Here is a 16774-nt window from a genome sequence, read left to right as displayed (position 1 = left end):
GAGAATTTGGAAACATCGCACAAAACAACTTTGATGTATGGTCCGTAGCAGCTAATGGAATATTGTGTTCAAGGAGAAAACTGTGAACAATAGTTCGCTTATAATTGATTGTAGATCAATAGTGGACGACACAAAATCGGAAATTTTTGCCGACTTTTTCATATTTGTATACGCGGTAGCATGCTTGGCTGATTGAAATTATATCACACTTTCCGCCATGTGCTATACTAATTTCTGTATTGCAAGCAATACATAACGCGTACGTGTCCTCTTTCTTGATTTTTTGATGAAATCAAATTCTTCACTATAATTGTCGCGAAAACACTGACTTCGCCGAATTTTTGACATTTTTTCAGATTACCACGTGGAAAAACATTCAAAGCTTAACTCAAATCGAAGAGATGCGTTCCGAGTAAACATTCAACACCGGTGCGGTTGCAAATAAAAGACAAGGAGTCAGGAAGCTAAAATTTCCTCTTGGTGTCTGTGAAGCGGCTCGTACGTACGGCATCAAATATACGAATGGAGCTAGAGGAGGAGCTAAGTGATAACGCGACTTGATTGGATTTCGCCAATCGGACATGAATCGCTTTATAGAGCAAAAGAAAAAATTACGCTATGATGAAAAATCGGAACATTTTGACCCAAAATCGTATTATCAGAACAAGGCATAACAATCGGAAGAACCGTTCCGATAAAATCTGTAGACTTGGCAGTTATGAGTTTAACATCTTAAAAAAAAAAGTAGAAAAATAAATTTTTGCCAAGATAATTGAATTAAAATTTTTGCCTAGTATTTTGGAACAGGCCTTTAGAAGTAACCTATTATTATTATAGCAGGTATGATTGAATAACAGGTTCCAAATACCTCTTCCAGAAAATATTGGATATCCCTATTAGAAAGTGCTATAGTATGAAATCTTAAGATAAAATTTCTGAAACTGATATCTCTTTATAAAGGATGAAATTTTGGCTATAATTAAGTCTATTAAAAATTGAAATAAGTGAATTGCAATGGAAAAACCTGCATAAATAAAACATTATGTTTTTAAAAATTAATAACCATGAACGAGTCACAACTTTGTTAAAAACATAAGTATAAGTCTTAGAAGTTTGACATACAAAAGAAAAACTTGCAGAAACTAAACATTAATTTGCAATAAATACTAAATGCGAACAAATACTGAGAAAGATTAAGGGCTTTGTTAATAACAAAAAATAATTTCTATTGAAGATTAAGAACTTCCTTAAATACACAATTATAAATTTCTGGACTTGGAACTATCACTGTTAGGCTGTCAAATGATCTAAGCCTAGAGAGGCCAACATAAAGTTGCCCATGACTAAAAACTGGTTTAGTCCTGATTCATTCAAAAGTCTGGCCTTGTGACTTATTTATAGTCATTGAGAAAGCTATACATAGATGCACAAATATCGATTAGATGGAGGTTCTCCATTTTCTCCCACAAATATTGCTGCTACCTCAGTTTTTGAAGTTGGAGCATTATATCGCTTCAAATCAAAATTGGGATCTTCCATAAAAACCACAGGATTTGTTTGGATTAATTTATGCATTTGATGATATGATGCAACAAAAGGATTTATTTGTCTTGATAAATAATCTAACTGCTCCATCACAGACCGTAAACATCCACTGTTATTATCCATGCGTCTGTCAGTAGCTTCGCTGGAATCGAAAATATACAATTGCCCATATCCTGCTTTGTTACTATCATTTGCATACAGCGGAGAAACCATGTGATAAATCTGACCGTGAATGCGGAAACAATATGGTCCATTCCCAGAAGGTGGCTTTATCTGCGCTCCAAATGATGCAAAAGCAAGAGCATCATTATATTCACGAATATGATCCCTATATTTTTTGGCCTCGATGGAATTGTCACAGAGTAAATGTTTTAGCAAATCAGGAATGATAGTTAAAACTTTCAACTTGATTTTTCCATCATGGCAGCATTTGTTATATTTCCCAGAGGAATTTTTTTCTTCTGCCCAGAAGTGAGCTGCACAGAAACTACAAATTTCGGTCATGGAACCGATGTTGTGGTCGACAACATCAGCAGTTAAATCTTGAATGACAGCACATCGCACTCTTTCACCACTACGACTTTCATAGCTGTCATCAATGCTCTCTTCCAATTTTCGAGCACACTTCTTTTGATTATACTTCAAAAGCGTAACAGCACGACTGAGACTCAATTTTCAATGAATAACTAATAACAATAATAAAACAAATTCGTGATATAAATCAAAAATCGCCAAATAAATTCGTAATATATAAATTCGTGAAAAAAAGCGCTTTCGACAAAATACTAAAATAGAGATCTATCGACCAAGACTACTCACTTCTGCCTACCGTAAACCGGGCCGAGTCTACCCATTTTTTCAGTTTGTCAACTTCCACGTGGTCAAACTTTTGTAAATATTAAAGAAAAAAGGCTTTTAATAGGTGTTTCGGAATCGCTATTTATCCCTCTTTAAAGCTGTGAAATAGATTTTAGAAATTATTAACAGTTACGCTGTTACTGTATATTTTTATAGAACTGCTGACAAATCTTTCGTATGGGGCGAGTCTACCCATTCTACTAAAATGAATGTTAACATTGCAAATAATCAAATTTTACTATTAAATTGTTATTTTAGTTACTATATGGGATATTTATGAAGTAAAATTCATAACTTTATTATATATTAAATTTTTTTATTCATAAAATAACACAAATTGAGTAATTGATCGATTATCACATTTTGATCACAGTTTTGTTTTTATAATCATTTACATTATAAAATAAAAAAATTTTCTGATTATTGTTGATAAAAATAAATTAAAATTAATATTGTTATTGTTTGGCTTTTATCCTTTGAATAGCTTTTTCCATCTCAGGTGGCATTTTTTTTGTAACATTTAAATCCATTTGTTTTGCGAATATAATTTCGAACCATCTGTAATAATAAATAATAATTTATTTAACTTGCATTAAATAAAAAAAGTTAATTTTTTAATATAAAAATAGGTAAAATAAACATATTTTATATTTACATTTATATTTAACCTATAAATTTTCTTATTAATGATAAATTGATCAATGCAGAATTAAAATAATATACTCAAATTCATTAAAAATGACTTAATTTTAATATAAACAAAGTTCTAAATTATATTATTATGCTTTATTAAAACTAAATACGAATGGGTAGACTCGCCCCGCGAATTCTGGCTTTTTGTTTACAACAGCAAAACTTACATTCTTTTTGTTTTTTTTCATATAAAATTAATGTAATCTTAGTCTTAGATAAGTTTATCACTTAACCAAAGTGAAAATAGTAATAATAATAATATACTTACGGAGCACCAACTAAAAGTTTGCTGATTTTCAATACAAATCTCTCAAAAGACGTTTGAACAGGTCGGTTAAAAAGTCACCAAATAAATAAAAACGGATCAAACTACTACAGCGCCATCTTCTTTAGAGTCTGAACTAAGTCCTCCGTCGGTAAAAAAAATTTATTTGCAATTTAAAATAGTGAAAATTAAATAAAACTAAAATGGGTAGACTCGCCCCGGTTTACGGTAGCTTAATAGTATGAGATTGCCGCAGCTGATTGGGTGAATTTCGGAAGAGATCACATTTGGTGAGAAGGCTCTCTCTCTTACGACAGCATAAAGAGAGATAAACTACTGAAAGCAATGGCTGAATTTGGGATCCCTACTAAACTCATTAACTTAACCAGAGCTTCACCAAGTAATATAAGATGCAGGGTTAAAATTCAAAATTAATTATCTGAACCATTTTCAACAGAGAGATGCCTGCGTCAGGGGGATTCCCTCGCCTATCTACTCTTTAATCGAGTTCTGGAGAAATGTATCAGAGATAGTGGATTGGACCGAAATGGCACCCATTTGGAATAGATCAGTTCAATTACTGGCATATGCCGATGACATCGATGTCATAGGAAGCTCAGAGAGAGCAGTGAGAGAGGCCTTTCTGGCTCTTGAAACTTCTGCCACAAATATGGGCCTTACCATCAACGAAGATAAAACTAAATTTATGGAATCTCTAGCCACAACTGTAAATCATGATCCTTTATTCATAAATGATTACACCTTTGAAAAGGTTAATGAATTCAAATATCTTGGAACAATGATCAATGACCAAAACAGCATAAAAACAGAAGTAGACAACCGAATTGGAATGGCAAACAAGTGTTTCTTTGGACTAAGAAAGCAATTAAGATCAAGCCTAATCAGTCGAAAAACCAAAATTAAAATTTATAAGACTCTTATTCTACCTGTATTGCTCTATGCAAGTGAAACATGGACACTTAGCGCAGACACTCAGCGTACTCTTGGTGTTTTTGAAAGGAAAATCCTTAGAAATATTTTTGGCCCAGTATAGGAAAGATTGATTGATTGATTGAATGTGGGGTTTAGTGGCACAAGGTCCAAAAACGGACATACTGCGCCAAACACACGGTTTTAAAAACAGATTAAGAGGTTAAGTAAAGCACACGTATAAAATCAGATATAGTGAAAATTCTAAAACAATGTTGTAAAGTTACATACATTAAAATCAATAAAACGGTAAATTTACTAATCAAATGCAAATCAATAAAACGGTAAATTTACTAATCAAATGCAAATCAATAAAACGGTAAATTTACTAAAACACTAAATAGTATAAAACAATTATATACAACTTAAAATTCCAATAGCGCGTAAAAATGCAAAGATGTTAGGATGGTGATTTTTATCTAACAAGTCTTTTATATATAAAATCGTGCTTCCAAAGAAGGTAAGGCGTTGTTGGTTAAAACATGGGCAAGCGATTACGACATGATGAATTGAAAGTGAAACGTTACAAGAATCGCATCGAGGAGGCGGTTCTCCGAACAGAAAGTGAAGATGAGTCAGCCGAGTATGTCCTATTCGTAGACGGGTGAGCTTGACATCTGCTCCGCGCAATGGACAATTGCAGTCAATTTTTTTTATGTTCTTAATGAATTCAGAATGATGGAAAAGTCCTGAAAAACATCTTTTTACCTCCCAAAAAATGCTACTTTTTTAATTAAGAGCAATTAAAAATCGTGTACTTTCGTTTTCAGTTTAAAAAGGAAGTCACGTGACTTTTAAGAAAGTGACGCCATTCGAGCCTGACTCGCGTTCGTTTACACTTTTTCTCCTTGGTGATTTAACGCTTGTTTACGTGCCTAGTTGAACGTCGTTTGTTTTTTTAAAAATATATTTTAAAATCGCAGTGTATTGCTGTTTGATGTCTTCATCAAGTAAATATAAGTACTGTATAGTGCCTATGTGCACTAACACAACTTCCACAGCTCCTGAAAAGATATTTTTTGATGTGCCAAGAAAAGCTGAGATAAGGAAAAGATGGTGCCATCTAATGAAGCGTGATGAGAATAAAAATCCTGAATTTTCTGAAAAATGCCCTCGACATATCTGCCAAGACCACTTTGATGTAAGTATATTTTTATGTCAACTATATTCAATCACCTTATAAGTTTTTATCTTCGTGAGACCATCATTAAACTGAAATAAGATTTGTATTGACAGACGAATTCAACAGTCGAAATTTGATCGATTGTTGACAGCCGATCTACTACTTTTTTTCTTTTGTTTATTTAACTCTCACATATGGACGGCAGTGTATAAATAAAGTCCACTTTTATTTATTTATGACTTTAACCTATACATTGGCCTTTTAATGTCTGGTAGCTACATGTGAAAGTGCCACTGCATTGTGTGGAAATTGATATCAGTTTTTGTTGCTGTAAATTATACCTAGGTAAATTGGTTTTAATAAAATTAGGTGTTAGTATCTAAATATTTCAGAAAACTCAAACTATTTATTTATGAATGTAAATTAATAATGAGCATTAATTTTGTTTGTTAAATGAATAAAAAATGTATCAGATATTCATTTATATTAGTATTAGAAATGCCTGAATGTTGATATTATTACGAATAATATTATTTCGAATTTTAACTTTTCTATGCTTTTATAGTTAAATTCTATTGGTTTATATAGTTGAACCTCATTAACTTCAACTCGAAGGGGAACAGAAAGTTTGGTCACGTTAAAAGTAGCTCACATTGTCAGCTTTATACAAGTAAGCAAAATGACAAGGAATCAAAAAACAGTTCTCGTAAAAGAAATTCTAGAAAGAAGTTCAACTATATTTGTTTTTTTTCTCTCCATAATTTAAATAAAATTGTAGGGCAAAAATAAATAGGCACATAGTTAACATAATCATAAAACAGGTGTGGTTCTTAATAGCTAATTGAATATTTTTATTAATATGTCTGAAATGCTTGGTATTGTTATTTATGTAAATTATGAATGTTTGCAGAATGGACTAAATTTGATGAAACATCTGATGAAATTATTTTCATTAGTTCAGATGATGTAGTTACTACAGCACACATTAAAGATGACGAATATAAAGATGCCATTTGCCAGGTAAATATTAAACCTGGATATAGAAGTAAATGCACCAGTACCACCACTGTTTCTATGAGAGATTTTGGTTGCCAAATCTCACCTCATATGCAAAATAAAGCTTGCAATGCGGATATTGTTAATTTACAAGAAAGTGTTAAGGAAAATTGTGCAATACCGTGTACAGAATTATTTGAATGTGACAAAGACACGTCAAATGATTATCATTATGAATGTTTGTCTGGGTCTGATTATGATCCAGAGGATGATGAATAAGATAAAAAAGCGATACGAAATTGTATGCTGAAGGCAATCCAAAAAAATCCCCTGATGTGCTTAGGGATTCAGAAAGAGGAAGCTTTTTTAATAGACTATTTGTCAAAACATGCTAAAAGCTTGGAGCTGAATGTGATAATCACGTTGAAAAAAATCAGACAGAATGAAACTTATGAACAACTTGGAATGCTTTTCGGCATGAGTGCTAGTAATGTGGGGAGGATTTTTAAGGACACATTGTTTCTTCTTGCAGGAGTGCTGCAAAACTTTGTTTATTGGCCCGCTGACCCAAGTAGCATCAAGTTGTGTTTGCCGGTGGCATTTCGAAGAAAATATTACAATGTGCAAAGCATCATTGATTGCTTCGAAATACCCATTGAAAAGCCCACTAACCCCTTACATCAAAGTTTAACGTGGTCAGATTATTATAAAGACAACACCATAAAGTATCTAGTGTCCTGCACTAGATAGTTTCTAGAACTGTGAGTTTCATTTCGAAAGGTTATGGTGGACGTGCCTCTGATACTGCCATTGTTGAAGATTGTGGTTATTTGAATATGTTATTTCCTCACTTAGACGTTATGGCAGACAGAGGCTTTAAAAATGTTTCATGTTTGTTGCAGCAATTGCACTGCCATTTGATTCGTCCACCATCTGTTGTTCACAGTGCTCCGATGTCTGCGGAGGATGTAAAGACAACCAAACAAGTTGCTGCAGTTAGAGTGCACGTAGAAAGAGTTATTAATCGTTTGAGAAATTTTTCTATCTTATCTAAGCATACTTGCGTTTATAAAAATATGTAATAGACAGTAATAAACTACACACATGATATATTGCATTTACATTACAATTTTAAATAATTTGATGGTGGCAATAACCAATTTAAAAACATAGAAAAATAAAAGCTAGATAAAAATAAAGCAAAAAATTTTGATGATTATTTCACAGACAGGCATAATATTTATAAGTTAAATTTAGTCAAGTTAAGTAGGATAAGTTATTAGGAAAGTGAAATCTTATACAGCTGTGGAAAAATGGCCTTTTTCCAAAAATCAAGAGCTTTATGCATAATATTTTCACAATAGTCATCATCTCGATTAATCCAAATTTCAGTTACATTACCACCTTTTTCGAAATCAGGATGCGCCACGCAAAATAAGCCTTTTTGCTTGTCTGCGAACAACATTTGTAGTTGCATTTGTGCATAATGTTTGGCAGCAGGTTTGTTGTCGTCAAAGTATTTTTCCATTGTTTTTTCAGAGGTAGGACACTTAACTTCCACAATAAAATCTGTGGCTATACCATCGGGCGACGCTCCGAAAATTGGGAATTCATCTTTTAGTAATATCCCACTTGATTTTATTTTTATGTTATGCTTTTGTTGAACTTTTTGCACAACTTCTTTTTCTAGATGGCTTCCCCTCTTGATGGCTTTAGTTGGGTTAAACTTTGCTCCTAGAATGGTCTCAACAAGACTGCCATTTAAATTTGCACACTGAGACGCTTCATATAACTTAGAGGCAGTTATTCTTCCATATCTCAGCTCGTGCCAAATGGGATTTTGGTTTTGGCCAAGTGAGGCCTGGGCAACTTCACTACATAGTTGAACAGGCACCATGTCCTTCAGATATTGTAAAAACTCATCGACTGTGGTACCTACTTTCAATGCTGTAAATTGCACTATTAGATAGTGCAATGATATTTTTTCCAGATTTGAGGGCTCAGAAAAGTAATTGCAAAGCTGCAAATTTTTAGAATTTCTCGCATTTGCAATTTTCATGCAATCTTCTAAAATAGAAGGACACTTTGGGGGAAGATCTTTGATATCTTTTTTACCTAAACTAGAAGCATGAATAAATTTTTGGGATGAACCAACTGATGAAAGTTTAGATTTTTTCCAATAGCATTCTATTTCTGTTGGAGATGGTAGCGAATATTTTCGGTGAACCCAGAAAAGAAATGCTATCATGTGCTTGCATCCTCCTGCGCTGGCCGCACAGTTATCGCACACTAATGAGTTTATGACCCCAGAAGATTCATCACATGTCAAAGTTATTGCATATGCTTTGGTTTTTATTTTATGCTCAGGAGTCATTTTCCCTTTAACAATGCAGATATCACTTTCTCGCTTAACTTGCACATAGCCTATAGCATTATCCCCATATGTTTGTCTTGCTGATCTGAAGTTAATATATATATATATTATATATATATATATATATATATATATATATATATATATATATATATATATGAAAAAGATGATTTAAAAACTGAAAAACAGAATCTTATTAGACTAAACAACCAATTGAGACAGACCTGGCCTCCCCAAGGCCATAGTGTCGATAAAGAAGAAGAAGTTTTTTATTGCTTTCCTATGTCCATGTAATATTAGTTTGTGTTAATCGCTATTTCATATCTTTCTTTTCCGTAAAAATTCCAAAAGTTTCTGGAAACCTTAAATTATGAAATAGTTATTTAATATAAAATTTAGTATACATTAATTTTTTCTTTTTTTTACAGAATAGGGATAAACACTATTATATTTTTTTAAATCCTTCAATATGCACACTATCTGCATAACTAGATGCTTTAAAATATAATGTAATAAAAATCTTTTTGATTTTTAATACATCATTCATAAAATGTACCAGTATCTTTCAAAATGGTTCATGTTATTATTTACAACTTGGATTTAACACTTTAAAAAATATTATGAAGCAAAACTTATTTTTAAATTTAATAAAAAAATTCGATAAAAAAACATTAGAAGGTGTAGTTAAAGTAAAATATACTAAAATTGAAGATGTGTATTTATGTTTGACAGTAGAAAGGGTAAAAATATTCTATAACTAGCTTGCCTCTGACTATTTCTTTAATTTTTTTTATAAATTTGAATCTAATTTTCTTCAATTTTATTTTATTAAATATTAATTTTTGATAAAACAATAATTTTTAATAAAAATAATAGCTTATTTATTTTTATAAAATCGTTTATAAATTATTTTTAATAAAATTGACTTCAATTAATTTTTAACTAAATTAATTTTAATAAAATTGATTGTAATTATTACAAAGTTGTTTATAATTGGTCTTTAATAAAATAATAACTTTAATTCAAATTAATTTTTAATAAAATAATTTTAATAAAAGAGTAAGTATAACGTTTATAATAATAATTTTGTGAGTAAGTATAATTATTTGTTTTTGTGAGTAATAATAATTTAGTGTGTAAGAATAGCGTTTAGTTTTATACTTTTATGAAAGTGGAAAGATGTTTTTAGTATACTTAAATCCTTGCTATATTTTAACGTGTACCTATATGTGTTATAACAAATCGCCGTTCCATTTTCACACACAAAATTATTTACAGCCAGGGGCGCCGGTAGAATAAAATATAGGGGGGTGCAACCCTCTAACAAACTACCATCCCCACAAAAAAAAAGATTAAAACTATTCTGTATGATTGCAATTCTTGTTTGATTAATCAATTTTTTACATAAAATTTTATAACTAAATTGCTTTTCTATTTATTTTTAATTGCTTAAAGAAAATCCAGGGTAGTGCAAGTGCACCTCCTTGCCGACGCCCTTATTTACAGCTATAGTTTATAAATAAACAAATTTATACCTTTGAGCCTTTATGCCTTTGATTTCAGGCGAAATGAAATCTTGGTTCGTTCGAAAAAAATCCATAATCATCTCTTCAGTAACTTGCGGCAAATTGTCCGTTTGAGCTTTTTGAAACCTCTCTTCCATTTTGATTCTATATATGCAATAGATTTCAAAATATTTGCTGCTAAATACGCATTTAAATACACGCGGGAAAATTTGGAAAAAATAAGTTAAAGAAGAGCTAGTTAAAACCGCAAGAAAGAAAATACATAATAACAACGGGAAGGTCGTGAGGAGTAAGGCTCTAATGACGTCACACCAATCAGCGGTCGTTTTCGAGTGAGGGCGTTTTCGCTCAAATTAAAATATTAATAATTAAATAAATATTTATTTGTCAGAGTTAAAAATTATATTTTCGTAATCAGGAAATCAATCTTAAGAAGTAATGACTATAATTTGGAAAATTTAAGAGATGCTGCAATTGTCCATTGCAACACAGGCCAAGGTTCTAGCGTGGATTTAATTGTGTGCAGTTTATTTTCAATTTGTAAATCCCAGTGTTGTTGCCACAAGGACATAGTAAACTGTCGTATATATGCGCCGCTACAGATTCGCATTGTATCTGACAATGCGCCGCTACAGATTCGCATTGCAGTATGATGCACTGTATCTGACAGCTTCAAATTTGACGCAGTTGCAGTGCCATAGACTGCACAAGCATAATCAATGATAATATCAACGCTTTGTAGATTCTAATTAGGGCGATGCGATCCGCACCCCAGAAAGTGTTTGAGAGAACACGTAGGACATTTAAAGTTTTTTCACAACGTTTTCTAAGATAACGAATATGGGGCAGGAAAGTGATTTTGCTGTCAAGAATTACGCCTAAATATTTTGTCTCCGACACAATAGGTATATTAACGTTATGAATAGAAATAACTGGATCACTGTGTAATCTGCGCAATCGACAAAAATGTATGCAAGAACTTTTTGTGGGTGAAAGTGTGTGACCATTTTGTTCACACCATTTTGAAATCTTATTGACGGCCAGCTGAAGTTGACGCTCAATAACGCGCATATCAGAGCCAGAACATGAAAGATTTAGATCGTCCACATAAAGTGAGCCAAATACCCAGTATAGGAAAGAGGCTGTTGGCGAATCAGATGCAATTTTGAATTATATTGACTCTATGGACAGCCACAGATGGTGCAGGTCATCCGAAGCTATATATTAAGATGGCTTGGCCATACCTGAAAAGGTCCAGAAAACAATGCAGTATGAATAGCCACCTTTAAAAATCCTTCTTGATCTCGGGCCAGAGGAAGACCTCCAACTAGATGGCTCGATGACACTACTAAAGATCTCAAAGTAATAAAGATTAACAACTGGAAAAAAGCCGCCATGGATAGGAGGCTACGCGTGGTTGAGGCAGCCAAGGCCTGTAAGGGGCTGTCGTGCTGAAGAAGAAGATATGTTGAGTCACCTCAGCTAGATTTGGCATCGGCAATCATTGGTCTATTTTCTAGCATTGCCATTAGGGGTGTTGTAATGAGGCTTTTTTTTGCCGTGTAAAGATGGGTCTCCTTTTTCGCAATTCATCCGAAGACGTTCACAGATTCTTCCCCCAAACACTTCAATTTTAAAGATTCTACGACGAATCTAGAGACGTAACTATTCTGTGATCCTGAATCAAGGATCCCCCTGATATAATAATCTACACCACTAACATTTATACACACAATTAAAATTTGCAAAAGAATTTCTTTAAATCAGGAATCATTGGCTAAAACAGTATTTTCTGATGTAATATTTGTTTCATGGTTAGGTTTCTCTTTTTTTCTTATTATTCACACTATAGCACATAATAGAAGCGTGACCTCGTCTTCCGCAAAGCTTGCAAAAAATATTTTTATTCGTGCATTAACGACTTATGTGCGAAAATGAAGTGCATTTGAAGCATGCGCCATTCTTAAATAGAATATTTTCCTTTTCTTCGATACTCAATCCAGAAGCGATCGGGCATATTTCACTTCTGTGAGCTTTTTTGAACAGAAACTTTCTCATTCTTATGTTCGTTTCGAGAACGTGGGAGGAGAGAAAAGGGTATTTGACCGTCATTTCTAACGACTGACAAAAATGATCGTTCTTTAGCAGTCAAAATATTCGATAGAAAATCAAATTTATCTTTCGTTGTTTTAAGTTGAATTCTTAATTTGTTTATTGAATTCAAAAACTAAATCAGGGGGGATCATTTTTATAAACATGGGAGGCAACATAGCACTATAAGTATCAGAAAGAACGTTTAATGTTTCTAAACTTCTAATTTCGGTTTGAATAGCATCGAAAAGTTTACGGAACGATTTCACATCATTAGAGTTTTTCAGCGGTGGAATATTCAAAATTTTATTCATGTGTGTGTTGATTAAAATTTCTTTGCTTCCGAATCTTATCTTCTAACGTTTTAATAGCATAATCATAATTTTCAGCCGTAATGGCAAATCTTTCAATGGATTGAAGCGCTGTTCCAGACAAATAAAATTTTTAGTAGTTAAATTTGTTTACTTTATCTAATGCATTGCTATATTGTGTATGGCAGATTCGAATAAATTCCAAAAACTAAACCATTGGCTTACGTCTCTATAAAATTTTTGGATGGATAATTTTGGCAGATTTATTTGAATTTTATCTTCTTTTTTTTTAATTCTTTTTTTTAAATTTAAACGACTTATAACTCCTCATGCACCACAAAGTATAGCATGAGGCTTACAGTTGTAAGTAGAATACAAAAAGAAGAAAAATTTAAAAATTTACATTAAAAACAAAATACCGCAAGACTTTCAATACTTTTGACCAGTTCTGATAAGACAGGTGGCCAACAAATAGAAAGACGTCTCAAATCAGTCTTTAAATTCATTCGGGCACTCGCATACAAACTACAATGAAGAAGAATATGTGAATTTTATCTTGAAACATATTTTCTAATGTGTTCTTTAAACTGGAATCGGGTACGGTTTCGTTTTCACGTGCGGATTGATGTGTGTTTTTGTTTTGTTTCGTATTCAATAACTCTGCTTTTACTTTCTTTTTTGCTCTCCCAGCTAAAAATAAACTGCAGTAAATTTAAAGAAAAACTGCAGTTTGAAGACTGCGGTGATTAGGCCCATAGCACTACAGAATTTTTGAAGTCGAAGAACTATAAAATTACTACAGTTTGTAAACTGCAGTTATTTCGCAGTAGATCAACTTCGAAATAACTGCAGTTATTTCGCAGTAGATCAACCTCGAAATAACTACAGTTATTTTGCAGTAGATCAACTTCGAAATAACTACAGTTATTTTGCAGATCAACTTCGAAATAACTGCAGTTTAATAATACTACTGCGGTTTAAAAACTGTAGTAATTTTGTAGTTCATCGACTTCAAAAATTCTGTAGTGCTATGGGCCAAATCACCGCAGTCTTCAAACTGCAGTTTTTTTAAAGAATTTTTGCAATTTGTTTTTAATTTATTCATCGTTAACATTAAGAAACATATTTTTTGCAAATTTAAAACTAGTAAGTTTACTAATTTATTTTCTTTTTAAAAAAAAAAACCTAAAAGATTTCAAAATATTAGTTATCTTAATAAATGCTAAAATAAAAAGCAAAACATGTTTTTTAAAAATAAAATTGAAATTTTATCCCTATCTTCCTGGAACTTCGGAATTTGTCCGTAGAAAATCACAATAATAAATTTAAAATAAACAACAACAAAAAAATTTCCAATTTGTATCAATGAACAACTATTTTTAAAAAACAAAAATATGGCTTTTTGTCAAGTATTAAATGTATAGTTTGTAAACTGGCAAATGGATATATTTTGCCAAATAAATACAAAAAAAAAATTAAAATCATTACTTTTGCACACAAAATAGAGACAATGTTTTTTGTGCTAAATGTAACACAAAAACTGATAATATAGATTTGTTTTGAATAAATTTATACAGAAATGTGACTCAGTTATGATATTGTTTTGTAATCAAAAGGCATTAGTAAAATTTAATTGAAAATTCATAACACATGGTGATTATACTAATATTATTCAATCTCATCAAATTCTAAAATTTCCCCTATTTTTTACTATCAGAATTGAAATCTGCAAAAAATTTAATGTGTAAACACATTCTTAAGAAACATAGATGTCAAAATAAAGACATCTTTTGTAAAAATAAAATCAAAATTTTATCCTAAATCTCTCCATGGAGTCTTGTTGGAATTTTACAGAGAGGAAAACATGATAATCAATTAAAAAAAAAAAAAAAGAATAATTTCCAATTTGTATGAATGAAACAACTATTTTATACACTAAAATATTGCATTGTCAAGTATTAAATGTAGAGCTTTCAAACTAGCAATGGATATATTTTGGCAAATAAATAATAAAAAAAAAAGAAATTAAAATCATTAAGTTTGCACATAAAATAGAGACAATGCTAATTGCCCTAAATGCAGCACAATAAACTGATAAATGGATTCGCTTTGAATAAATTTGTAAAGAAATAATGCGAATTACTAATGAAATTGTTTTTTAATCAACATGTATTAGTGAAAATTAATTTAAAACTTGTAACATATGGTGCGATTACCAATATTATATGTTCAGTCACAACTAATTTTAAAATGATTAGGTAATCGCTACCATATGACTAGATGATTTTTATCAGAGAATTGAAATCTAAAAATTTTAACATGTATACACATTCTAAAGAAAAACACATTATATTTACACTTTAGATCACTTTTCCTAAACATATATTTCAGTGAGAAAATTTTTAAATGTTAATATTAGCATACTGATTTTCTGAAGAAAAAAAAATGGCTTTGACTGAACAAACTCATATTTCTTCAGAAAAATTCTGTATAAGTCAAGAAAAAACTTTGCAGATTTATTGTAAAGTTTGGATGATACTTACAAATGAAATATTCCATTGGTTGACTTCATTACACATAAGTGCAAAACTATTTCGAACAAAACATATATACTGTCTACTATATTGTATAGTGCTAAATAAATAAAACCAACAAGATTTTTAAAAAAATAATAATAAAAAAACAAGATTTATTTTTCTTTTTTTAATAAAGCTTTCGAACACGAATTCAGTTTGTTTCTAATGCTGGCGCGCACAAGCGATGGATTCACACCGAATTTAACGCACACATGGCCAATAATTTCAGACACATAAACAGGATTGAGTATTTCCTTCGTTGATCCCTTTCAGCACGCTTTTGGCAAGGCTCTCCCGGCCAAAAACAGCATCAAGTAAATCACAGGTATATTTTGAAAAATCATTCACCCTGCATATTGCAAGTCTATGTTTGTCCGCGACGAGAGATTCCCCTATTTTGACAAGGTTCTGAGCCAACTCAGCTTCTGTCTTGTAGTCCTTCTGCTGCCTATACTTTGATTTGAGTTTCTTATATTTTGTGCGGAAATTTTCAATGGCTTCCTCTTTAGCTTTAATGTCGAAGGCCAGATCCATAATCTGCTTCTTTAATATTGAATTCTCTGTTTGTAGAGATTCACACTTTACGCATGACTTTTCAACACACCGGGGAATACTTGCGATTTTGGAAATAATATCTTTTCCCCTCTTATTCTAATTCTGGGATACCATCAACTTCAGCCTAAAAAGGAACAATAGATATTAAGTAAAAGAAAATTTTATAATAAAAAAAATTATCCAAGCTCATTTAAACACTGTAACTACAAACTAAACAGGACTGTTAAATGACAGGGTTGCAACAGAAAAAATAATGGATGAAATAGTTGCCGAAAACTATGAAAATAGTTGCCTAAATTTTGTTAATGACTTAATTGGCATATTAGGGGTCAGTCCAGTCCGAATTTACTACCGTTTAGCTGTATCTTCACAAATTCAGCTTTTGGAAAAACAGTAGTTTCACAAAATACTTTTTCTTAAATTTTTTTTTATCCCTTAAACAATAAATCTATATTTTTGTGTTGATTTTTTAAAATTTTTTTTAATTTTTCACAAATTATGTTTAAACTTTCACAACATAGGGACCTTTTAGAAAAGCCTAGACAGGCTCCTGCATATACCATGATCCATTTAGTCAAGTTAATGGCAAATATGATATTTTTAAATAAACATTAATGTTCTAGCACAATTTTTTCTTTTATCCATAATTTATCTAGGAAATACATATATTAATATATATTTATACACTCATTTATATTGTGAAAAGTGATTACTCAAAATTGAAATTCATGCATCGCAATATCGCATTGAATTTTTTTCTTCTTTTCTTTAAAATCATGCAGAATTTCGAAGCAATAACCATTGAAAAGACGAGCGAGAAACGAAATTGACTTCAAAGGAATCTGCAGATGGAACGAATTAAAAAGTGAAG

General features: G+C 31.5%; 2 protein-coding genes across 2 annotated transcripts; both read right to left on the bottom strand.

The window, feature by feature from the left end:
- Positions 1-1413: 1413 nt before the first annotated feature.
- On the bottom strand, positions 1414-3738 carry LOC147807615 (uncharacterized). Its single transcript, XM_087166717.1, has 2 exons — positions 3674-3738; positions 1414-2206 (listed from the first exon to the last, which is right to left on the bottom strand). Exons 1-2 carry the CDS (start codon positions 3736-3738, stop codon positions 1414-1416), a joined length of 858 nt encoding a protein of 285 aa, XP_087022843.1.
- A 4011-nt stretch (positions 3739-7749) lies between these two features.
- LOC147807614 (uncharacterized) lies at positions 7750-8844 on the bottom strand. The gene has a single exon (XM_087166716.1). The coding sequence runs from the start codon at positions 8842-8844 to the stop codon at positions 7750-7752; it is 1095 nt and encodes a 364-aa protein (XP_087022842.1).
- Positions 8845-16774: the final 7930 nt, after the last annotated feature.

Source organism: Parasteatoda tepidariorum, chromosome 6, assembly GCF_982258835.1.
Source record: "Parasteatoda tepidariorum strain Cologne lab strain chromosome 6, Ptep-v5.0, whole genome shotgun sequence".
Lineage (NCBI taxonomy): Eukaryota > Metazoa > Arthropoda > Arachnida > Araneae > Theridiidae > Parasteatoda > Parasteatoda tepidariorum.
The sequence above is the reverse complement of the archived record's forward strand: the minus strand, read 5'-3'. Positions and strand labels throughout refer to the sequence as shown.

Excerpts from the sequence above, each read along its gene's own strand:
- LOC147807615 (XM_087166717.1), bottom strand. The coding sequence starts at position 3,738 with ATGAGTTTAGTAGGGATCCCAAATTCAGCCATTGCTTTCAGTAGTTTA. Across the intron at positions 2,207-3,673 it reads TTATCTCTCTTTATGCTGTC|TCGTGCTGTTACGCTTTTGA; the intron begins GTAAGAGAGAGA and ends ATTGAGTCTCAG.
- LOC147807614 (XM_087166716.1), bottom strand. The coding sequence starts at position 8,844 with ATGACTCCTGAGCATAAAATAAAAACCAAAGCATATGCAATAACTTTG.